This window comes from Dipodomys ordii, unplaced genomic scaffold (assembly GCF_000151885.1).
Source record: "Dipodomys ordii isolate 6190 unplaced genomic scaffold, Dord_2.0 Scaffold286, whole genome shotgun sequence".
In the NCBI taxonomy this organism is placed as follows: Eukaryota; Metazoa; Chordata; class Mammalia; order Rodentia; family Heteromyidae; genus Dipodomys; species Dipodomys ordii.
The window spans coordinates 792,940-815,312 of record NW_012267502.1 but is presented as its reverse complement, the minus strand read 5'-3'; the positions used below and the strand labels follow the sequence as shown (position 1 = coordinate 815,312).

The window sequence follows — 22,373 nt, the reverse complement described above, 5'->3', positions numbered from 1 at the left end:
TGTGAAGCCCTTGGATCTCACCTGTGCTGACAAACATGACATCATAGAATTTCCCATCCAAAGCCTGGGTCCTGTCCACCACAATCTGGGTGTAGGTCACACCTTTTTTGATAAACTCAGTCCTGTCATTTATTGGAGTTATTGAGTCGTCCATCAAAGGGTGATCTCTGACAAACTGTACTGTCTCATCTGGTAAATTCGTAGAGCTGGTGTAGTTGCTCCCACGTGCTTCACTGTTAGTACACTGTGAAGAAAAAAAAATCACTGGTTAACGAGCCTGCCTAGCTCTGACTTAGCCCAGCACTGGGAGTCAGCTTAGGTGCAGCACAGAAGGTCTTCGCAAAAGAAGGACGGTGGAAACTTGAGGTACCCTTCCTCCATAATCAGAGGACACAATCCTAAACTCATCTACCAGATAAAACTATGCTTTTGAGACATAACCAGGAAAGGAATTATCTATCGATATAAAAAAAGAACAAGCTTTTGAAATTGAAAACATCATAGGATAGCTTTTCCCTGTCAAGTATTGATGAAAACAGCATTGTGTTAAATAGTGTAAAAGATATGGCAAGAAGGATTGTTTTGGTACCAGCTTCTTGATGTGCATAAAACAATTTAATTCACACAGAAGAATGATGACAATGTCAGTGACAATGCCCTTCCCCTCCCTCCCTCCCTACCCTCTTTCTTTCCTTCCTTCCTTCCTTCCTTCCTTCCTTCCTTCCTTCCTTCCTTCCTTCCTTCCTACACTTGAACTCTTCTTGGAGAAGCTGTGAAGACCAGGGCACGGTTGATCCAAGATCCACAAAAACACCTATTTACTATTTGGTATACAAGAAGTAGGCAGCCAGATCAACTCTGGAAATTTCTATTCCCTTTACCTAAAATTGACTCTGTAGTAGGAAAATGCATGGCTCTTATTGAGTAGTGGACAAGATAGCTCAGATATGTGCAGAGGCCTTTGCCTCTGCCTCCCTCCCTCCTTTTCTATCCCTCCATCTTTCTCTCTCTCTTTCTCTCTTCTTCCCTTCCTTTCTCCCTCTCCTTCCTCTCCCTCCTCTCCTTCTTTCTTTCTCTTTCTCTCTTGCCTTTCCTTCTTCCCTTCCCTCCCTCCTTCTTTAATTTGTTCCTTCTCTCATTCCTTCTTTCCTCCCTTCCTCCCTTTTTCCCTTCCTCCCTTTCTTCCCTTCCTTCCTCTTCTCTCCCCCTTCCCTTCTTCCCTCCTTCCTTTCCTTCCTCTTTCATTCCTTCCTTCCCGTTCTCTTCCTTCCCCTCCTCTTCCCTCCTCTCTTCTTTTCTCCCTTCCACTCTCCTTTCCTTCTTTCTTTCCCACCCTCCCTCCTTCTTTTCCTTCCTTCCCTTCCCCTCCCTCCCTCCCTTCCCCTCTTTCCTTTCTTCCTTCCTTCCTTCCGACACTTGAACTCAAGACCTAGGCTTAGCTTTTTTTTTTTTTTTGCTTGAGGCTGGCACTCTACCCACTTGAGATACACCTTCAATTCTTGCTTTTTGCTAGTTGTTTAGAGATAAAAGCCTCACTGGAACTGGCCTTAAACAGGGATCCTCAGACCTCAGCTTCCTCAGTAAGTAGAAGTACAGATGTAAGCTACTGACAACTGGTAATTATATGTTTCTTGATAGAAACTTGAAATGAAATAGTTGTAATTGTATTATATAGTGTTAATTCCACAGGATGGTATGGTGAGACAGGTTTTACAGCACACAAAGGAAAGAGAAGGCCCAAGCTGGGATTGTCAGCTCTCAGGCTGAGCCTGAGAGTTGACCAAACAGCCAACTTTTGGCAGAGAGAATCATCTGACCAGATGACCCAGGTGCATGGGTTCTGTGTTTAGTTTCACCCTCTGGCCTGGACACTTGAATGGAAAGAAGAGCCCTTTCCTGAAGCCCCACCTCACTTACCGCGCCTGGCCGTGGGGTGGGTATTGGGCCATTGTAGGGTATCCATGTGGCCTCAAGCCCCATGTAGTTCCCTTGGGAGAAGACTTCCTCTATTTTGGACTGTGTGTAGGCACAGACGGCTGACAATTGCACTAGCCCCAACTTGTCCCTGCAAAGGAGAGACCATGTTGAGTGTTCACAGAGCAGCAGGTCAGTTAGGGGGTCATTCACACCACCTTCAAAAGGCACTTACATCTGCAGGGTGAAGAGGGCATAGAATATTGGCTCCTTGAGATCTGGGGTTCGCAGCACGAAAACATCTTGCACTGTGTTGAAGATCAGGCCTAGGTCTGGCTGGGAACAGATCAGCTTGGCCTTCAGGAAGGAGGTCCATCTCTTCTGCAAGTTTCTCTGGCCACCCACGTCACCCTGAAACCCAGAAACAGGACATTGCAGTGCCCACAATGATCCCAAAGCATGTGGTTTGCATGTAAATTCCACTGCCTTTGTTCTTGCTGGTGCTCAGCATGGTCCAACCTAGCTTTGTTGGGGAAAAACAATGCTTTGTTTTCTCTTCTGATCCATACTGACTTGAATCAGAATCTGCATCAAAACAAAACAAAATATAAAAGCCTTGTCGCTGAATGACAGCTGAAACAACCAATGGAGCTCTGGCTCCATGCCGGGAAGACTCTTGTCTCCTGTGACATTATAACCCTGATATATCAAACAATGTGTCGGGGATAAAGGAATATCAGGTAACCTCCAGTATTGAAACTTACCTTGCATGAAGATGTGGTTGTGATTTGAGAAATCAAGCCTCTGCTTCTATTCTACCTGCAAAATTATGGCTCAAGTAGTTTGGATATGATAGGTTTCTCTTAAACATTGTTTTTGGGGCCTCTGACGGAGAGACAGCTATGAAGGGTATATGATGTGTGGTCCGCAGAGAACTCATTTGAGACCCCCACACCTCTACCTATATCCAAGTTTTCTTTCCTGCAGTTTTGGTTCCCAGTGGTTTTCCACAGCCTCAGACTAAAAACATTCCTTTGAGATAGAAACCATATTCACATGACTTTTTATTGTAGTATATACTAGTTACTATTGCTAATCTCTTATTGTGCCTAATTTGTATATTAAACTTTCTATAAGCACAAGAGAACAGCATAGATGGATTTTGTACTATCAATGAATTCAAGCATCCACTGGGTTTGTGAAATGAATATCCTGTCAGTCAGGGGAGAATCGTTGAACTGAAAGAAGAAAATGGGCATTCAGAATACGAGATGAAAGCCTTGTTTATCCTGGACACAATGAAGACCCATCCTATTCTCTTTTCTACTGTTAAATCACCAAAGAACAAAAGATAAATGTTGACCTTCTAAGAGGACTTCAACTTCTGATGTTTAGTGGGGGAAATTTCCAGGATGTCTGTGGTCATTTTGCTCATGGGCTTTCAGGTCTTCTGGAGCAATAGAAGGTTGTGTACATAGGGTGAAAGAGACTAAGAGTTGTGTTTATACACAACTAGTCCAGCAGAAAGAACAAGTTCAAGACAAGAAAAGGACTCAGAAGGAACAACAGAAATCACTCCACATCTGCAGCTTGTGTTTGATTTGGTATAGGTGGAAGGCAGGCTAACAATGCAAGGCTAGCTCTCTCCTCCTGACAACCACAGAGCTGTAGAGACCATCTGGCTGGCCTCTGTTAAGAGTTCTGCTTATTTGTCACCTGAACACCTCACCACATTCCACAGCCTGGCCTGGACACTGATGGTACTCATTTCTGCAAGATGTGGAATGAGGCAGCCATGAGTAGAGGACAAACAAAGGACTGAATCATTGAGTCCTGGGTAGAGGTCTAGGCCGCTGGTAGAGTGCTAGGCAGACACTTCAGTGTGTATAGTGTTTTCTGCATTGTTCATTGGACTCCCAAGGGTACAGCACCTTGAAGTACCCAGTTGTGTAATGCACATATGGGTCTTTTCTGTGATGAGGGTGGCCCATGGTGATCACCACATCAAAGGTCCATGTAGTCAATATATGGTATTGATAGAATTGGCTAAACACATGTAAAAACTAAAGTTTTCTTATAATATCACCCTGCACCAGAATCAAGTCCAAATGGATCAAAGATCTCAAAGTAAAAGCAGATACCCTGAAAATATTACAAGAAGTAATAGGAGAAACACTAGGGCTCTTTGGCACAGATCAAAACTTTCTTAATAAAGACCCAGAAACACAAAAAATCAAAGAAAGGCTGGATAAATGGGACTGCATTAAACTGCAGAGCTTCTGCACAGCAAAGGACATATCTAGCAAAATATATTTTAAAAAACCCACAGACTAGAAGATCTTTACCAGACATACAATAGAAAAGGGTCTCATATCTAAAATATACCTACAGCTCAAGAAATTAAATTCCCCCGAAACAACCACCCCATTAAAAATGACCTTAAGAGAGACCTCTCTGAAGAAGAAATACAAATGGCCAAGAGACACATGAAGAATTGATCAACATCTCTGGCTATAAAACAAATGCAAATCAAAACAACATTGAGATTCCACCTGATACAATCTAACAATAACAGATGCTGGCTGGAATGTGGCCAAAGGGGAACACTACTACAGTGTTAGTGGGAGTACAAACCTCAACCACTCTGGAAAGCAGTGTGGAGGCTCCTCAAATGACTAAACATAAAGCTTCCCTATGACCCACCAATCCTATTTCTAGGAATTTACCCAAATGACCACAAACAAGGTTACATTAAACCCACTAGTATGACAATGTTCATTACAGCATTATTTACCATAGCTAAGATACCATAGCTAAGAACCAACCCAAATGCCCCCCCCAGTAGATGAATGTGGCACATATACACAATGGAATCCTATGAGTCCATCAGAAAGAATAACATTGTTCCATTCATAAGGAAATGGAAAGACTTGGAAAAAATTATATTAAGTGAAGTAAGCCAGGCCCAAAGAAATGTAGGTTGCACGATCTCCCTCATTTGTAAGAACTAGAATATGTGTATGATATTCTTAACAGGGGTTCCCAATAAACCAATTGCTTAGTGCATACGACTATATGTAATGAAGCATATCAACATGAACTCCAATTTATGGAAACAAGAGGTTCTTATTAGATCCTGATGTAGTTTGTTCTTTTTTCTCTATTGTTTTATTTTTTCTTTGTTTCTCTTCGTCTTTGGTACCTCGTGTTTTGCATATTAGATAATGCAATATGGAAAGGGAATCAGAAACAGCAGGACAAGGGATGAACCACAGCAACATTCATACTCATTTGGCATTATGTTGAATATGAACATTACCACTTGGGGAGGAGGAGAATAGGGAAGGGTAAGTGGGGGACAATGAGGGATGGGGTAACAATGATGAAAAACAAATGTACTTATTGCCTTACCTATGTAACTGCAACCCCCTGCTCATCACCTTTTCAATAAACAAAAAGGAAAAATAAATTAAAAACCAGCATCTCACGACTTCCATGGTGGAGAGGGGTGAATATGTGGGCCTGACTACTGCTGCCTGTGTTTTCTATTGGTTCTGATGGTTTAAGACCATCAGAAGATGCCTGAAAATGCCAGCTTAAGTACCTTGAGATTTCCTAACTCAGGTGCTTTTCTTCTAAGAACCAACTTTCACAAGCACGCTAAACCTTGGCTCATATCAAACGTTAAGACTGATCCTGACAAACATATCAATGTAGTACTGGCTTCTTAACCTTTAGTTGTTGGTTCATGGTTCACTCTCAGGATAATTTGAGAGTTTCAGACTATAAGATTCCAATTCCCATGGAATCTGGCAGGCACATTCGATGAAACTCTACTTCTCCTACAACCTGGGGAGACCTGAGGCCTGAGCTTGAGAACCACAAGCTACTAGACTACAGGCAGGGTGCCATCATCATCTCAGTATCCATGAACTACTGAGGGGCTCCTGACAACAAAAGAATAGCATTTTCCAGGCCCCTCGATGATGGCTGCTGTGACAGAAAGAGATTTGGATGGCAGGAAAAGGTAAATTCCCAGGCCTGCTTTCACAGGATGAGAAGCTCTGGGCCAGTAGCACAGCACTCACCTTGCACACTCTTGCAACTCGGGGGATCGTTAACTTGTGAAAGAAGTCATACTCCACAGACACTTCGGTAAAGAAGAAGTAGACCTTGTCATTGTCAGTCTCGGGCCCATCCGGGCTTTTTCGAATCACATCAGCAAAGACGAAGTTAGGTTCTGCAGAGAGGTGACACAGGATTGTCTTTGTACACAGAGATGTGTCACTGCCTGTTTCCCCATATTGGTAGTTAGTGCAGCCATGGAGGCTGGGAACCTTCCTGCAAGGATGCCTGGACTGTGTGTGCCATATTCTAAATGCTAGTGTTGGGAATGATGACAGTGCTGAACCTGCTCATTCTTGTGTCATTCTCCTCAGCCTTAGAGAGGTAATCCAGGCCATGGCCCTGCAAGACAATCACCCACGCGTGATAGAAACCTGCTGGAGCGTCTCAGCTGGTAGACAAGACTGTAGGTTGTTTGGTAGCCCCAGCTACTAAAGCAAGTGGCCCTCTAAGAGATGAGGTCAGGGTTCCTGCATACTAAATTCTTCCTGGAGACCAAGAGGCTTTGAAGGCCCAAAGTCCTTTAGCCACCCCGTCCCCACCTGCACTCCCCTACACATCCAAGAACTCAGCAGCTTCCTACCACCCACTCACCAAAGTCAGACATTTACCAAGTATTACTTGGGGGCATCAAGGCACCCTGATCCCATTTGACCAGGATGTGGAAGCTTGACCCAAAGGCTTCATCTTTAATTTCATGTCAAAATGACACTGCACTCCCGAGGTGAGCAGTCTTAGGCTTACAAACCCTCTCTTCTAGGGTGGGAGATAATAGCAGTCTTCAAACAGTACACTAAGGGCAAAGAATCCCATGCAGGACTCATTTCTATCCCTCACTAGAGCTGGGATACGGTAGGGTTCCAGTTGTCCCACTGCCTACGGGCTGACTAAAGCTCAGGACCCTCCAAGGATAGACCTGATGCACACTGCTATGTTAGATTCATTGTGTCTTACCGTATAGCAAATTGGTGTCATATTCTGTCCGCACAGGATGTACGTGAGAATATCGAGAGATAACCTGCAGTTTTCCAAAATAATCAGTTGATGTCCCCGCATAAATCTGTCCATCTATAGCAGCCCAGAAGTAGAGGAAGGAAGGAAAGGAATCGATTAGTCTTTCTACTGTGGTACCAAATGTGCTTCTTTCACAACTGAATTAGGTACTCTCACCCCCTCAAAGAAAAGAGACATTTTCCAATTTCTGAATGCTGACACAGCTGTCTACATCTATGTCTTTTCTTTGATGGAGATAGAATCAGGAGCCACCATAAGCTGCATTTTCTAATTTAAAAGGCAATAAGAAAACACAAGTGAGAACTTCCCACATCTACTAAAATGACAGCAAATACAGATGTTCCTCAATTTATCACAGGCTACATTTGATTAAAAAAAACCTTCCTAAGTTGAAAACATTCTAACCCGAAATGCATGTAATAAGCTCCTCTTTAATAGTTCATCTCTTCCCTGTAAGTATACTTAGAACACTTATATCAGTCTGCAAAGAGACAGCATTTCCTTACCCAAAGCTTGTTTTGTAAGAATGTACTAAGTATCTGATGCGTTTCACTGAACATTGCTTTGAAAATGAAGACTTATGTATGTATGGGGCATGTCATATCACCATAAAGTTAAAAACTGTAAATAGATATAATTGGGCATAGGACTGGGTGCATACAATGTACACAGCCTGCTCACTGAAGACATCTGAGACCACAGCAGACAGCATGGAGCTCCATAGCTCTCCTCCCTTGCAAAAAGGAATACACACACACACACACACACACACACACACACACACACACACACAATGTATACCAAAGAAGGCTAGAGAGTTGTGTACCACCATGGTAGTGATTGATTAGCTCTTTAAACAATGAACTCAAAACTCTTAAAGCGTCTGTACCGAGGGACCTACCACTTTCTGTATGGGCAACTGATGTTAACCACAGGCCAGGGAAGAAAAGACTGAGGAAGATATGGAAGCCAAGAATCCCATGCAGGACAAAACATGTAGCCATCACCTTTGGGAGCGAAGGAGCCTTAGTAGTAGAACTCACCAAGCATGACAGATGTAGAGCTATATGTAGGGCTGTAAGGACTCTTTCCTCTGCCATTTTCATTTATTCCCAGAAACTTAAAGAATGCTAAGTTCTACAATGGAATAAAGAGAAAAGGCTTCACAAATATCTGATTTTCCATTATAACAGGGTATCTTTGTTCCATTTAACCTTATAGATTCACTGTTCCTGGAAGACCAATAAGGTGGAGGAAATGGGCGCTGGACCACATAAGGCCAGCTTTCAGACCTGAGCTGTATGGCATTCAGCTCAGTGTGTGCACCAGTGCCTCAGGGTCTAACTCAGCTACCCAAGATAGCAGTCTCCTCATCTGGAAAATGTAGACCTAGACACTGGTAGCTTTAGGGCTGTTAGGAAGCCAGGGAGAACCAAATGCAGGACATGTTCAGCCAGTGACCAGAGTCTGTGTGCAGAATTTAGCTACCAAAAACACATGGAAAATGCCAGGATCTAGTCAATCAGGATCAGAAAGTAGAAATAAAAACAAGAAGCAGAATCTCTCCTTCCTTTCACCCACAAAAACATGTGCCAGATGGATCCATGTTCTTGGCAAACTCAAGCCACATTGAAAGAAAGTATAGTCCAATAATTCAACCTTGGTATAATCTCTTTATATACACAGGAAATTCTAAGATGTACATAGAATAAGATGGAACTGCTCAAGTACCAAAAAAAAGTGAAAATTCTCAATTGGAAAAGTGAGACAAATTGAAATGACGGGTAATGAATGTGGAGGTGAGAAGACACTGCTCCCACACCACAGGATATACAAGATGTCGTGACTCGAGGAAGGACAGTAAATGCTCTGCTCAACACATTCAGGGCATGTGGTCTTAGCACCGGCACTCAGTGGACAAGATCCCATGAAAGTTCACACCATGCGGTGACAACCCAAGCCCCACCAATGCGCTGGACAAGGACACACACCACAAAGGAACAGGGCCTTTCTTCAAAGCACATGGGGGCCTGTCAGCAGTCCACTTTCTAGAATGTTCTTCTAAAATTTCCAGGACCGCCTATGCCCTGATCCAGACTCAAGTCACACTCTTGGCTAAGGACAGTAAGGCTCAGAGGAGCACATGGCCTGCACTGCTCTCTCATGGCTTGGTGAGTCTTTCCAGAGAGGGGTCTTGAGCTGTTCCAGCCCTCAAACTGCTGGTTTGAGACAATGATAGTGCTTTTATGATGAAGTTTGCTTTGTGTTTTCCCATGGCTTCACTCCGTGTAAACACTGACCATTTCACCACACTTAAACACTCACAACTAATAGCGAAGTACCTGTGGACTTACCAGGTGGTCACAAATGGGCTGGTATGCATTGGTGCCACACACATAGAGCAAGTTAGCATTGAGGGGCTGCAGCACCCGGATAAAGTTGAAGCATTCTGCCTGTGGGGAGAGAAACACCATCAATAGCCAGCTATAGACACACACTCCATGTCCTCACCTAACGCCCACTTTTTACTGTCCTGCCTTCCCTTCTGACTTAATCACATGATAGCCTGCTCTTAGAGAGCAGGGTCTGATACCACAGCCACTCTGCCTAGACTTTAAGCTGGCACAATTTCACTTCAGTCTCTGATGCTTGGCAAAGACCTGGAGACCCAAGAAAGGAATGAGTTGACCTCAAAATTGTTCTAGAGAAACCATTGTAGGGAAAAATGTATTTCACTCTCACTCATTAAATACACACAACATTTCTTTGGTTACTAAACCTATCATAGTGGCTTATCATAGAAGGCCTCTGCTGCTCAGGGAATCCCAAGCTTCATTCCCATACACAGAGCTGGAAACAGCATTGTTGGGGGCCCAGAACACAGGCGGGGAGAGACTGGGTTGAGAGCAGCTGTGCTCAGCTCTTCCTCATAGAGGCCCACGCAGGAAAACAAAGATGCCATTCAGGAGCGCACATACTATATTAAGGAGAACACAACTTGGATCCTATTTTCTCCAGTCTGAAATTGTCTCAAATTAAGAAAGATTCTTTTGGCTGTGACTGTTTCCAAACTGGTGGGATGGAATTCATAATGAGCTCCACTCCACGGGGCAAGGAAGGTGGGGTTCCCTATCACTGTCTGTCCTCTACACACTGGGCACCTCTTAAATAAATTTCATTTCTCTCTAAAGAGCCTGCGCTGTGTAAGATTCCTTCAGTGTCTGCTGTCCTCTCCCTTCTTCAGGGAACACTAGGTTTAATGCCTGAGAAAAAGTGTTTAGCATTTCTCTAAGGAAGTTAAAGGAGACAGGTGCTGGTTGCTCATGCCTGTAATCTTAGCTCCTCAGGTGACTGAGATGTAAGGATTGTGGTTCAATGCCAGCCCAGGCAGGAAAGTCTGGGAGATTCTTATCTCCAATTAATCACAGAAAATGCCAGAAGTAGAGTTGTAGCTCAAGTGGTAGAGTGCTAGACTTGAGCAAAAGGAGTTTAGACCCAGAGTTCAAGCCCCAGGACTGGCAAAAGAAAGAAAGAAAAGAAAGTTGAAAAGAAAACCCTTGGGGTTAAAAAGAATCTGCTTTGCAATTAGTTGACACTTGTTGAAATTTGCTGAACTTCAGCTGTCACAAGCAATGATCAGGATCAACTGAACTCTCACAGTCTGGGAACGCAGATGTCTGCCTGGCACCAGGCAGAGACAACAGTGGCTCCGTGGGTAAGGATAACTCAGTGCTGTGGAGGGAAGGGACACTCTCTCAGGGCTCCCTGGATGGCTATGCCAAGGTGCTTAAGGGATGGGCTTCTACTCAGAATCCTCAAGTCTTCACTAGGGCCCCAGATGTAAGGCTTCAGGGAAGACCAGGCATCTTAAATTTTACACCATGGGTCAACGGGCATTTGAAACCATTATCCACAGTCAGATTCTCAGACTGAAATAAATCTAAAATCATATGAAGTAGAGCATATTTCCTAAGTTCCTACCTTATCTGTGCAGGAACAGAAGGAATGAGCTGTCATTGTCTAACAGAGCCCATCAGGACCATTCAACCACATACCATGCCCAGCTGCATGCAGAAGATGCAGCATTCATAGGATTCAACAACCAAGACATATCTGTGGGGCTTTGTAATAGGCAAAAGCACTTACTTCTTTTGATGGGTCTTTTCTTAAGCACTCTGTTCGGTTGCCTTGTGAGACCTTCCAGTATACCTGTTAGGAAGAATGAATAATAAATTAAAAATGGGGTTTAAATGCCCAGCTTCAAAACCACACAACAGAGTTCAGATCCCAGAAGTTGCTGAACTGGGGGGAAAAAACCCTTCAGATTGGGAAGAGGGCTGGGAAGCCATGTAGGGCTTTTCTGAACATCCTGAGAATCACAGCCTTTGGTTCACTATGAAAGCATAGCAGAAACTCAAATGTTCAAAGTGGAAAAAATTGCTTTTGTCAAAAAACGTAAACTTTGAAGTGGTTATTTCATCCTCTTTAACAGACTATATGCAGCACTATTCATGAAAACTAAGATTTGGAAATAGCCTTGGTGCCCACCAGTAGATGAATGGATGAAATACTCATATATCTACACAACGAAGTATGATTCATCCACAACAGAGAATGAATGCCAGTCACTTTCAGCAAAATGCATGGAACTAGATCATGTTCAGTGAAAAATCCAGACATATAAGGACAAAGACTGCATGTTCTCGCTCATATGTAGAAGCTAGCAATAATCAACCTAGAATTTCAGTAGTTAGGAAGGGTGTGGTTGGGTCAAAATTCCTAGAGCTAGGCAGGATACATTTTATGGCTATGAAAATATTAATTCCTATAATTAAGACATGCTAATTAAAAGGCGGCTTTGACACCAGTTTAAAATGTGAGCCCTGTAGTTGTCTCCTTCAGAGGACAGAGCAATTCTGATTCTCTACATGTGCTGGCAGCAGTGGACAGTGACAGTGTTCACAGCACTGTCACTCAGTGCTATTCTTCAGAAGATTTTCCATACAGGAGCTGTTGAGGTGGGGCCCACATTCCAAGGCCATCACAGGACAGAAAGGGAACAGCTCAACATGGAAGAGATCCCTAGGCTCCTGTCTTCTCCTACCAGGAATGACCATCAGTCTCTTCTTTGTGCGGTCCCCAAAATGAGAAGACATAACAATCTGGCCACACAGTTGTGGAGATTTACAGTCAGGAAACACTTGCAAGAGGAGAGCCCAGGCGAGGGATTTTTCCAAACTAACGGTGGGTTCCTACAAGTGTCTCTGTGTCAGATAATCCCCACAAGGTGATGTCACCACCACAGACATCTAACTGAGACCTAATGCTTGGAACAAGGTTCTACATAACTGTCAGTTTCTCTCAAGGATAGAAAGGGCAGCTGAATTCCTCATCCACCTGTGTGCAGTCCCCAAGGTCAGGGCAAAATCCACAACTGTATCAATTTCCTAGGGCCAGACAGGGCCCTGCCCCTGGTGAAAAGGAAAACCCAACTCAGACAGAAGAGTAGCTGAGTGAGAATTGAGCCCACAACACCCTGTGCTTGGTGACTTGTGAGATACATACTATTTCCAAAGGGTAAGGCCAGAAACTCAATGATGTGTCTGTTAACCAGAAAATGAGAATAAGGAATACTCTTGAGACAAAGACAGAACAGAGACACAGTAATTGGGGACAGAAGACACTCAATATCAGCCTGGACCAGCCTCACTCAGAGAAGAAAGAAATGATCCTAAGGCTACTAGGTCCCAGGAGCCAACCCAAGGCCTGCCTCTGGCCAATGATTGACACTGAGCATCAAAGAAAGACCCAGGATTGGGGGTGTAGCCCAACACGCACGAGGTGTGGTTCCACCCCCAGAACTAACAAATCAAAGAAAATAGACTTGGTCAGCATGAGGTGAAATCAAAATGTTAAAAGTCTCTGTGATTAAAAAAAAAACATAAAACCATCAAACCATCAAAACCTCTCTCTTGCCCTCTGGGTAGAATTAAGTCCTGAACTCCTTATTCTGAAAACTGGAAAACAAATCCAAGCCTGCATTTGATGTTCACATGTCACAGTGGCTCAGAAGAGAAGAATCTGTCTGCAGAAAGCGCCTGACTTTTCTGGCCCCTTATCAGGGCAAGTTCTGGTCCCAAACCATCCCTAGAGGAAGATAGGAAATGCCAGAGGTCTGCTTCTTCTAATGTAAGGATACAAGAAGTAATATCAAGGCTTGGACACAAACCAGAGTACAGAGTGGCTTTCACAATGAGGAAGCTGAAGCTGGCCGGAGGAACAGAGGTGGATAGAATTGATCTATCACTGACTTCCCCTGGATTTAGTCATATCTCTGAATAAACAAAAGTATTATTGAGCAATTTGGTGAAATTTGATTGCAAATAGTTGACTAATGGGATTGCACTAAGGAAAACGTTTCTGCACAGTGAAGGATGCAGTTATCAAGCTAAGAAGACAGTATATAGATTGGGAGACAATCTTTGCCAGCTATATGTCTGACAAAGGCCTAATAACAAGAATATACAAGGAACTCAAAAAATAAACCCTCAATCAGTAACCCAGTTAATGAATGGGTAAAGGAGCTAAATAGAGACTTTTTAGAAGAAGTGAAAATATTTAAAGAGAAATATTTTAGAAGTAAAAAAAGAAGTCAATAAATGCAAGAAGAAATGTCCAACATCTCTGACCAAAAGGGAAGTGCAATTCAAAACCACATTGAGAGCTCATCTTCAGTAAGAATGGCCATCATCAAGAATACAAACAACAATAAACGTTGGTAAAGATGTGAGGGAAAAAGGGATACTATTACACTGTTGGTAAGAACGTAAATTAGTGCAATCACTATGGAAGATAGTGCAACTACTATGGAGATTCCTCAAAAAAATAAAAATAGAACTATGCTATGATTCAGTGATAACCTTCTTGAACATTTTTCAGAACAAGTCAAGATGCTATAAAGTAACTTACAGAAGACGAATGAAGAGTGGAAATGCAGCCAAGAATGCAATGTAGATACTACAAAATTAAGATGTGTAAGAGACAAGGTTGGGGAGATGGGTGAGAATGGGTGAGAATGATCAAGATGCATTATATTCATGAACTGCTTTGTTAAAAGGCACCTCCTTTGTACAACTAAAAGACAATGCAATATAAATAAATAAAAAGACACTTGCACAAACATGTTTGTTGCATAATATTTACTATAATGAAGTTATAGAAACTTGCCCTGTAAGGACAAGTAGGTGAAGAAAATGTGATACATATATAGATTCATGAACATGTGTGCAATATATATATATATGTTCATCTATCAGGAAGGATGATATTATGGTATTTTCAGGGAAATAGATGGACCTGGAAAAAAATATATGAAGTAAGTCAGGCTCAGAGATAAAGCTTGTTGTTTTCTCTTGTATGTCAAAATTAGCTCTAAATTATCAATGTATGAAAACTCATAAGCATAAATACATATATGTATACACACACATACACACACACACACAATCAAACTGACAAGAGAATTGCATGTGCAGGGGTGGATTCCAGTGGTGTTACTACTTTGAGCAATTAACTGACAGTTTAAGCAAATGAATACCAGAAAGCTGAAACTATTTTTTTTTTGTCTGAGAGGGTTGGGGGTTTAAGAGGAGGGAAGTGGACAAATAAAGAAATGGTGAGCAAATATAGACATAATACTCAAAAATCATATGTGAAAATGGAATTAGGTAACTTGAGGGGCTGGGTGGGGTCCCTTTAGATCGGGGATGGTGGTGGAGGGGTAACACTGATCACAATGCACTGTACTCATAAATGGACATGTTGAATTGAAAACCCTTTGTTAAACTACTTAAAGAGAATAATTTTTTTAAAAAAACTGCACAGATGAGTGTGTAACTGGAATTTTCCTCAGTGCCATCAGTGGCAGGAAATATGTCAGATGGGAATGAAGTCTGGTCTGTGGAAGCTACACCGATAGAAGACGGATCAAACCAGTCTGTGGTCATGGGCACGGTGAAATTTCATCCACAGGGTTAAAGGAAAAGATGAAAATGGAGGGAGACTGGTGACCTTTGGTGGATATCCGAAATGATGTTGCAAAATGACAGGAGAGGAATGATGTTCTGAGAATGAGAAAGGCTACCTGCTTCAACAGGCTGCACAGAGCTAGGGGAGTGAGGCTCAGGACCCACCTCATTCTGCTTCTGAGAAATGTTGAGTGCATTCACTGCAAAGATGGCCTCCCGGGCCCCCACGTACAGTGTGTTCTGGTCTTCACTGAGCAGCAAAACTGAGTAGTTGGAGATGCCTGGTTCATGAAACTCCATCAGATCTACCTCTGTGGGAGAGAAGAAGGATCAGAAGCAGGAAGGAAAGACAGAGTATAGACATGTTGAGCCTGGATAGTCCATTCAGTGACTGTGATGGAAGGCTGTGCCCAGATGTGTTGCTGCCACAGAGGAGACTGGAAAGTCTCCATGGTTGACTTGCAATAGTGCCATCACCTGCCTGTCAACGGTCAGCTCACAGCTAATCTCTGCAGTGTGTGTGTGTGTGTGTGTGTGAGAGAGAGAGAGAGAGAGAGAGAGAGAGAGAGAGAGAGATGAGTCTGTGGCGCACCTTTCTTTTCTTTCCCTACAAAGTTCAAGCCCCCTATTCAGTGGCTTCTCAGGGAAACACAGGCCAGGTATCTTCACCTGACATTTCCTACCTCAGCTATGTGTCTTTCACTATCTATAGATTAGGTCTAGGGAAAAATAATACAGTGATTTAGAATTTTTTTTAAAAATGAGATAAAAAATAAAAATAAAAAAAAGAAAAAAGAAAAAATGAGATAAAGTCCCAATTTTGAGATAACTACATTCATGCCTGTGACTCAAAAGGATTGTACATGACTCGGTCTAGCCTGAACATCTCACCTCAACCTCCTGAGAGCTAAGATTACAGGTGTGCACCACCATACCCAACTAAGCAGTATTTTTAAAGAAGTTGTTTAGCTAGGTACTTGTTGTTCATGCCTGTAATCCTAGCTACTCAGGAGGATGAGATCTGAGAATCCCAATTAAAAGCCAGGCTGGGCAAAAGAGCCCCTGAGACTCTTATCTCTAGCTAATCAGCAAAAAGCCAGAAGTGGAGTTGTGGCTCAAGCGGTACAGAGCCACTCTTGAGCGGAAAAAGGCAAGTGAAAGTGTGAGGCCTTGAGTTCAAGCTCCAGTACACACACACACACACACACACACACACACACACACACACACACGTATAAAGAGTCATCTAATCTGTCTGTACTAGTGTTAATTCTAGGTTGTCTTTCACATATTTGTGATACGTGTCTATCTAGTTGGAATCAAGAGTTCAGGAATTGTCTTCAGTTCCTTATAGCACATTACTTCTCCCCCATGATGTTCCCTCTGCCTGCACTACCGCTTATGACTGTGTCACATTCATTTGAGGCTGGGAGCCCAACCTCCGGCGACTCTTCTCCAAAGCTGTGACTATCTCGCTGTAGCTCCATCATTTGTCCTACAATTTTTCTTATTAAGCCCTAGAAAGCATGAATAGTATTTTCTGAAATTCCCAGTACCCTTCAAATTGCCCAGCACATGGTAGATACCCAATAATTTAAGACAACTCAAAACAACACAGAACAGGAAAAAAAAAAAAAAACATGACAAGGCTCACTGCGCTAAGGCTAAGTGCACTCCAGACACAAGTTCTAGCTCTGAAAAATATCAGCCCAGACATGTCTAGGACATTATTCAGCATTCAGTATGGAAGTTCTCCATTCCCTGAGCCAGAGACCTGGGGGCCAAAACAGGCCCTAGGAGAAGAAATAATCACAGTTGAGACCAATAAGCAGGAACAAATGATCACGGTCAATAGTTCAGCTTTGTGTCCGTCTGAGGAGCTGTCCTTGCGGGTATGTAGAGCAGACACTTGCCATGGAGGATATCATTTCAGACATGACAGGGTTCTCAGTAGGAGGCTTCCCTTCAGGGTTCCCCAATTCCTGAGCAAGCTCTGTGTACTACATTTCCCAATACCAAAGTACTGCATAGACCACCTGATCACACAAAGACCCCACTGAGTACACAACAGGTCAAGGGCTGGGTACTCAGCCATCCATCCCGGCATCCCGGCATCCCAGCAACAACACTGGAATCTACATAGTCCTGCCCCTCACCTTCAAGATTCCAGTTGATGCGTGGTATTGGTCCATATGCTGTCACTGTCCCAAACGTCATCACGAGGGCGGTCACAAGCCCTCCAAAGAGGCTGTGCATCCTCATGGTGCTGCTTTAGGTGAGATGATGTTCACAGCTCAGGGCTGCGAGCTGAGATCTGGCCACCCTCACCTGCTGGGTGTCAACATCCACCACTGCTTTCTTACAGCCTGCAGACACACCATTGGAAGAGGGAAAAGCAAGGTTACCCATCAGACTCTGTGGCCACATGCTGCCACTACTTCTCAGTGTCTCCTCATCTCTCCTCTGCCACTTCTTTTGCCCAAGTCCATCTGCTGTGGAGCAGAAGTTGTAGGGCAGGGGCTCCTGGAGGGTAGTTGCCCAAAGACACAGGACAATGCTGGAGCCACAAGACTCCAGTACCTTCTCCCACCTCCACCTGGCATATGTGTCAGACTCAGTGGTGGGCCTGATTCAGGCTGCAGGGATGCAGGCTGCTCTTCACTGATGGGCTTCCTTCCTCCCTGGCTTCCATGGATGGTGGGTAACCAGACACACAGGAAGGACACAGAACCAGAGTTTATTTCCCCAAAGACCTAGATTTTCCATGTCCTGTAATGGCCATCAAAGGAAAATGGCCAGAGAGACTAGAGAGCTGCAAAGATGAAGTGTACCTTGGACATGATAAATTATACAGGATGCCAGACATTCACATTGAGATCAAAGGAGGATATTCTTAGGAGAGGATCACAAGTGCTCAATAGCTATGTGAATATGATCATATAAAATGATGTTTACTGAAATGAACTCCAAGAAGTAGAAACAAGAGGTTTTTTGTTATTTTTTCTCTTTTTCTTTTTTTCCTCCCCTTTGTTACAATTGTTTATTTCTGTATCTTTTGTCCTGTATGTGAGTTTATCTGTTTGGGGGAGGCTTAGGGAGAGCACAGAAGTGTGGGACAAAGGGTGAATAAATGCAGAAGTGATACTCACTAGAAACTATGTTTAAAATGAACCATATAACTTGGTGGGGGAAGGAGGGGGGAACTGAGAGAAAATGAGGGATGAAGATATAAAAGGAGGGAAGAGGTTACACAAGGCCCCCAGTGAATGCAGGGAGCAAATGTGAAGGAAGAAGCCGTGTTGGGGGGAGGCAGGATGCTCTCAATGTCTTTCTCCTTATGGCTCCATCCTGTCACGGTCCCACAGAACTAAGGGAACGTGTTTTCTTTTCTTTTCTTTTTTTGACTGTACCAGGGCTTGAAAACTCATGGCGTCTGACTCTGGCTTGTTTGCTAGGACAGTGGTTTTTCACTGAAGTTATGCTCCAGCCCAGCTTTAGCTGCCGAATTGGAAATGGAGTCTCGTGGACATTTTTCCCCAGACTTGCTTTGAACCAAGACTCTCCAGCTCGCTGCCTGAGGAGCTATGATCTAGGCATGAGCCCCCAGCACTGTTTTAGGGAAACAGTTGTGGAACAATATCTCAAAGCAGCCGTCTTCCCTACACCATTTCCACAGCCAAGTACAAGGCCAAAGAGGGAAAGCAGAAATAGATATGCCAGTCGGAAATAGTATCACAGTCTTCTCAGAATGAGGTATTGCGTCGATGTCACCTCTAACCCTTTCTGACTTTGCTTCGATATAATAATGCCTACAAGTTCCTTATACCCTCCATCCTGAAAACCCTAAGACCATTCAAAGCAGCATACTTGTGTGGTGTCAAAGACAAATAAAAATCAAAAGGGCTAGATACTTTTCTCAAAAGGTGGAGCGCTTGCCTAGCACATACAATCATTTTACATTAGTTGTTCACATGCATTTGATTATGACAGTTTCACATATATTCATATTCACCCATGTATTCCAATCAATCCCGCAGCCCATGTCCTTACTCTTCGTCACTTCAAACTCTTTTTAAAATAATTTCAGCAGGTTTTGTTGTTCTATTTTCATATTTGAAAAGCAACTGCTTTTCCTTTCTTAGGATTTAAAACTTCTGCAATTACATTATCTTGTATTTGATATCAGATTAAAAATTCTCTAATTGGGCATGGTTCCTAGCCCTCCCTCTTGAGAAGCTGAGGTAGGAAGATCATGAGTTCAAGGGCAGCCTAGGCTATACAGAAACACCTTAACTACCCCCCACCACTAAAAAGCCCCCAAATTGTGAAAAACCTGGTGCTTTCTACTGTAGTTTAGACCCACTCTGTAGCCATCCCTGCCAGTGTGTTCTTGGTTAAGTTTTGACCTAATGAATTGTTCTTCTGGTTGAATTACATGCATACATGTTCACATACCATATACCTTTACAAGGGAATACTCTTGGTACTCTTCCATATCAATGAGAATTATGTTCTTTTTCACCTTTCTTTCTTTATAGTTGCAGTACCAGGGGTTGAATCTAGGGGTTCACATGTACTAAGCATCTTCTGTGATTTCTCAAGCTGAACTTTCTCTGATGAGAACTCTCATCGGCCTTACTTCATGTTCTTTCTCATGTATCCTGACAGATTTTAGCTACACATAGCTCCTGGTTCTGCCCCATACTCCCCTACATCCTGATTACTTCAGGCCACCTCCTATTCCTTGCTGTGTAGCCTTCATCTGGCTCCTGCTACCAGAGAGGGAAATGAGTTATCATGTGCTAAGTGTGTCTCTAAGTCCCCCACCCCCGTTTCATCCTTTCTGACAGGGTAGGTGTCATTATCCTACTGTCTGGCTCAATCCTTCCAACTCCCCTGCAGGGTGTGTACAAAATGGGCTTAGCCTCCAGCCAGTTTTTCCCTAAAAGGTAACCCACAACATGGCAGGCACATGCCTTTTCCTTGAGCTGATGGAGTTTAAAAAAACACACACACAGCAGCCTAGTTCCAAGCCCCAAGTATTGTCAACAGCTTGCTCAGGATGTGCTCAATCTTTGTAAAGAGCAAACAAGTGTGAGAGCCAGACTAGACACCAGACTAGGCACTGCCTGCATCCTGCAGACCACTACCTTTCTGCCTGTGCACAGGTCCCCTTCTCCACCCAGGACACCCAGCACTGTTTCCCAAGGACCCATAGGGCATTTTCCTTGGAGACAGAGGCTCCAACCTTTTCCAGGGTATTAGTTGCACATTGTACAGGACTCCTGGTGTGTTGCACGTGCCAGTGGAGGAAGTAGATGATGCTATTTATCATACCACTTTCTTCTCCAGGCTGAGAGCCTCCTGCCCTGCCACTCCTGACCTAGCCCAGCTGCACAGGCAAGTGGAACCCCTCTGCATTATGTAGGTATTATAGTACAGCAAGTCAGGATAGGTCCAGGCTCAAGTGGGAATTTCTTTTAAAGTTTCAAAACCAAAAATGCTACTGTTTAGCAAGATGCTTCCACCACTAGCAGTTTTCTTGGAAATACACAGTCCAACTACAAAATAAGACCAGTTTAACCGGGCTTATAGACAAGACCCAGTGTGCAGGTTGCCTGAGCCAATACAAGGCTCTTTCTGGGAATGCAGTCTCTAGATCGTGGCTGTGCGTATGAGAAGAACCACCTGCTCCTGAAAGGCTGAGTTTCAACTTACTCCTGGCAGGAGAAGGAACACTGATCTGTGCGGATGCCAGGTGCCATCTTCCTGCTGAAGACCACAGAGTTCTGAACATGCTATATGTGTGTCACCTCAACCAATTCACTGGAAACTACCAGTCTGAAGAATCTCCAGGAACTTCACCTTGGTCCTTGGAATCAGGTAGGCAGCTTGAAACTCTGCCAACCTGTCCTCAAACTCTCAGCCTTAGGAAATCCTTTAGCCTCAGCCTCCTGAGAAGCTGGGACTACTCAAAAATCTGCTATGAAGCATACCTCTGCTACTTCTTCACATTCAAAACAAAATGTCCCATATCCCATTAGTAGCAACACCAAGGCATTAAAAGTGAAACAACAATACAACCCTCCAACTGCCTTGGACTGGAATGAACAATGCTGAGGCTACACCTCTCCCTGGAAGGCCTAAGCCTTTTCCAGCTGAGAGTACCAGGGTTCTCCTTACCCCGATGCAATTTCTCTGCAACCTTCGCCATGCTAGCAGACAGATTTCCCACTTGTTTCTAGTTTCCAAGTAGCCAAATGACCCTCTAGAAAACTGTGGCAAATTCAACATCGAATGTAAGGTTGATGAACTGTAACCAGTCATCTTACCTGGTCTTGTTACCCACCCTATCCTCCCTGCAAACCATGGAGGTAGTCATTCTTCTAGACTTCCGCACAAGGAGTCACAAATATGGGGAACAAATGAAGATCCTAAGTTCACAACTTTGAGGACCCCAGAAGTCTGACCCAGCACTGCTGCTGATGCTAAAGAAGGCGGGAAGAAAGAGGGACATGGCCCTGGCAGAGAGCTCTGTCCTAAGCACATATGTGTACCTGAGGTAGCAGAGAGGGTGGAGGAAGTGAGCTGTGTTAACTACCCCAAGTCACCCAATATTGTAATCACAGGAACCCCAGTCTCATACTCAGAAAACAGAAAATTATCCCATTCTTGTCTCCCTGGTATGCTTACCAGAGCATACCAGTCCTGGCAACCCAGATCCCTCGGCGATGGTACCTGACTTGGAATTCTGCAGGATGAATTCACAAATTGTGGTCTGCTGGCCCACAATAAATAGAGTGGCTCCTCCAAGCAGGAAATGCTACCATAGGTGAGGTGACTCCTAGTCTCAGTGTTGCATCTCTTTCCAATTGGCTAAGAAAAGCGTGAAGTTGAGAAAGGTAACAGTACGCATTCACCTACACAGTCCTACACTCACGATCAGTCATCTAACCCTTGCTGATACCTTGAGGGCAGCAAGGAAGTTGACTCAATGCCAAGACTGGGGTAGGAATGACCTGTGAACAAAGTGGAACTATTTTCCAAAAAAGGGCTCAAAATAGATCTAGAACATTCCTTTTGGGGGGGGGGAGGGGAGTCAGGTCGTGGGGCCTGAACTCTGGGCCTGGGCGCTGTCCCTCAGCTCTTCAGCTCAAGGCTAGCACTCTATCACTTGAGCCACAGTGCCACTTCCGGCTTTTTTTTTATTGTGAAAATACTGTACAATTACATGGGCAAGATAATGAGTACATTTCTTATCAAGCATTGTAGCCTCCTCCTTTGTTTCCCCTT

At 43.7% G+C, this 22,373-nt stretch overlaps 1 protein-coding gene across 1 annotated transcript in view; it reads right to left on the bottom strand.

Annotated features, from left to right (window-relative positions):
- The window catches only part of LOC106001323 (semaphorin-4D-like), a 55,552-nt gene that overhangs the window by 9,003 nt on the left and 24,176 nt on the right, over positions 1 to 22,373 (bottom strand). The window contains exons 3-14 of the mRNA XM_013036434.1: positions 19,543 to 19,639; positions 17,409 to 17,603; positions 16,477 to 16,597; positions 15,246 to 15,391; positions 11,200 to 11,262; positions 9,408 to 9,506; positions 8,097 to 8,190; positions 6,994 to 7,107; positions 6,003 to 6,154; positions 2,150 to 2,325; positions 1,918 to 2,065; positions 22 to 244 (exon numbers count right to left, since the gene is read on the bottom strand). Of these exons, the coding sequence (XP_012891888.1) occupies positions 22 to 244; positions 1,918 to 2,065; positions 2,150 to 2,325; positions 6,003 to 6,154; positions 6,994 to 7,107; positions 8,097 to 8,190; positions 9,408 to 9,506; positions 11,200 to 11,262; positions 15,246 to 15,391; positions 16,477 to 16,597; positions 17,409 to 17,603; positions 19,543 to 19,639 (1,628 nt within the window). The remainder of the gene's footprint in view (positions 1 to 21; positions 245 to 1,917; positions 2,066 to 2,149; positions 2,326 to 6,002; positions 6,155 to 6,993; positions 7,108 to 8,096; positions 8,191 to 9,407; positions 9,507 to 11,199; positions 11,263 to 15,245; positions 15,392 to 16,476; positions 16,598 to 17,408; positions 17,604 to 19,542; positions 19,640 to 22,373) is intronic.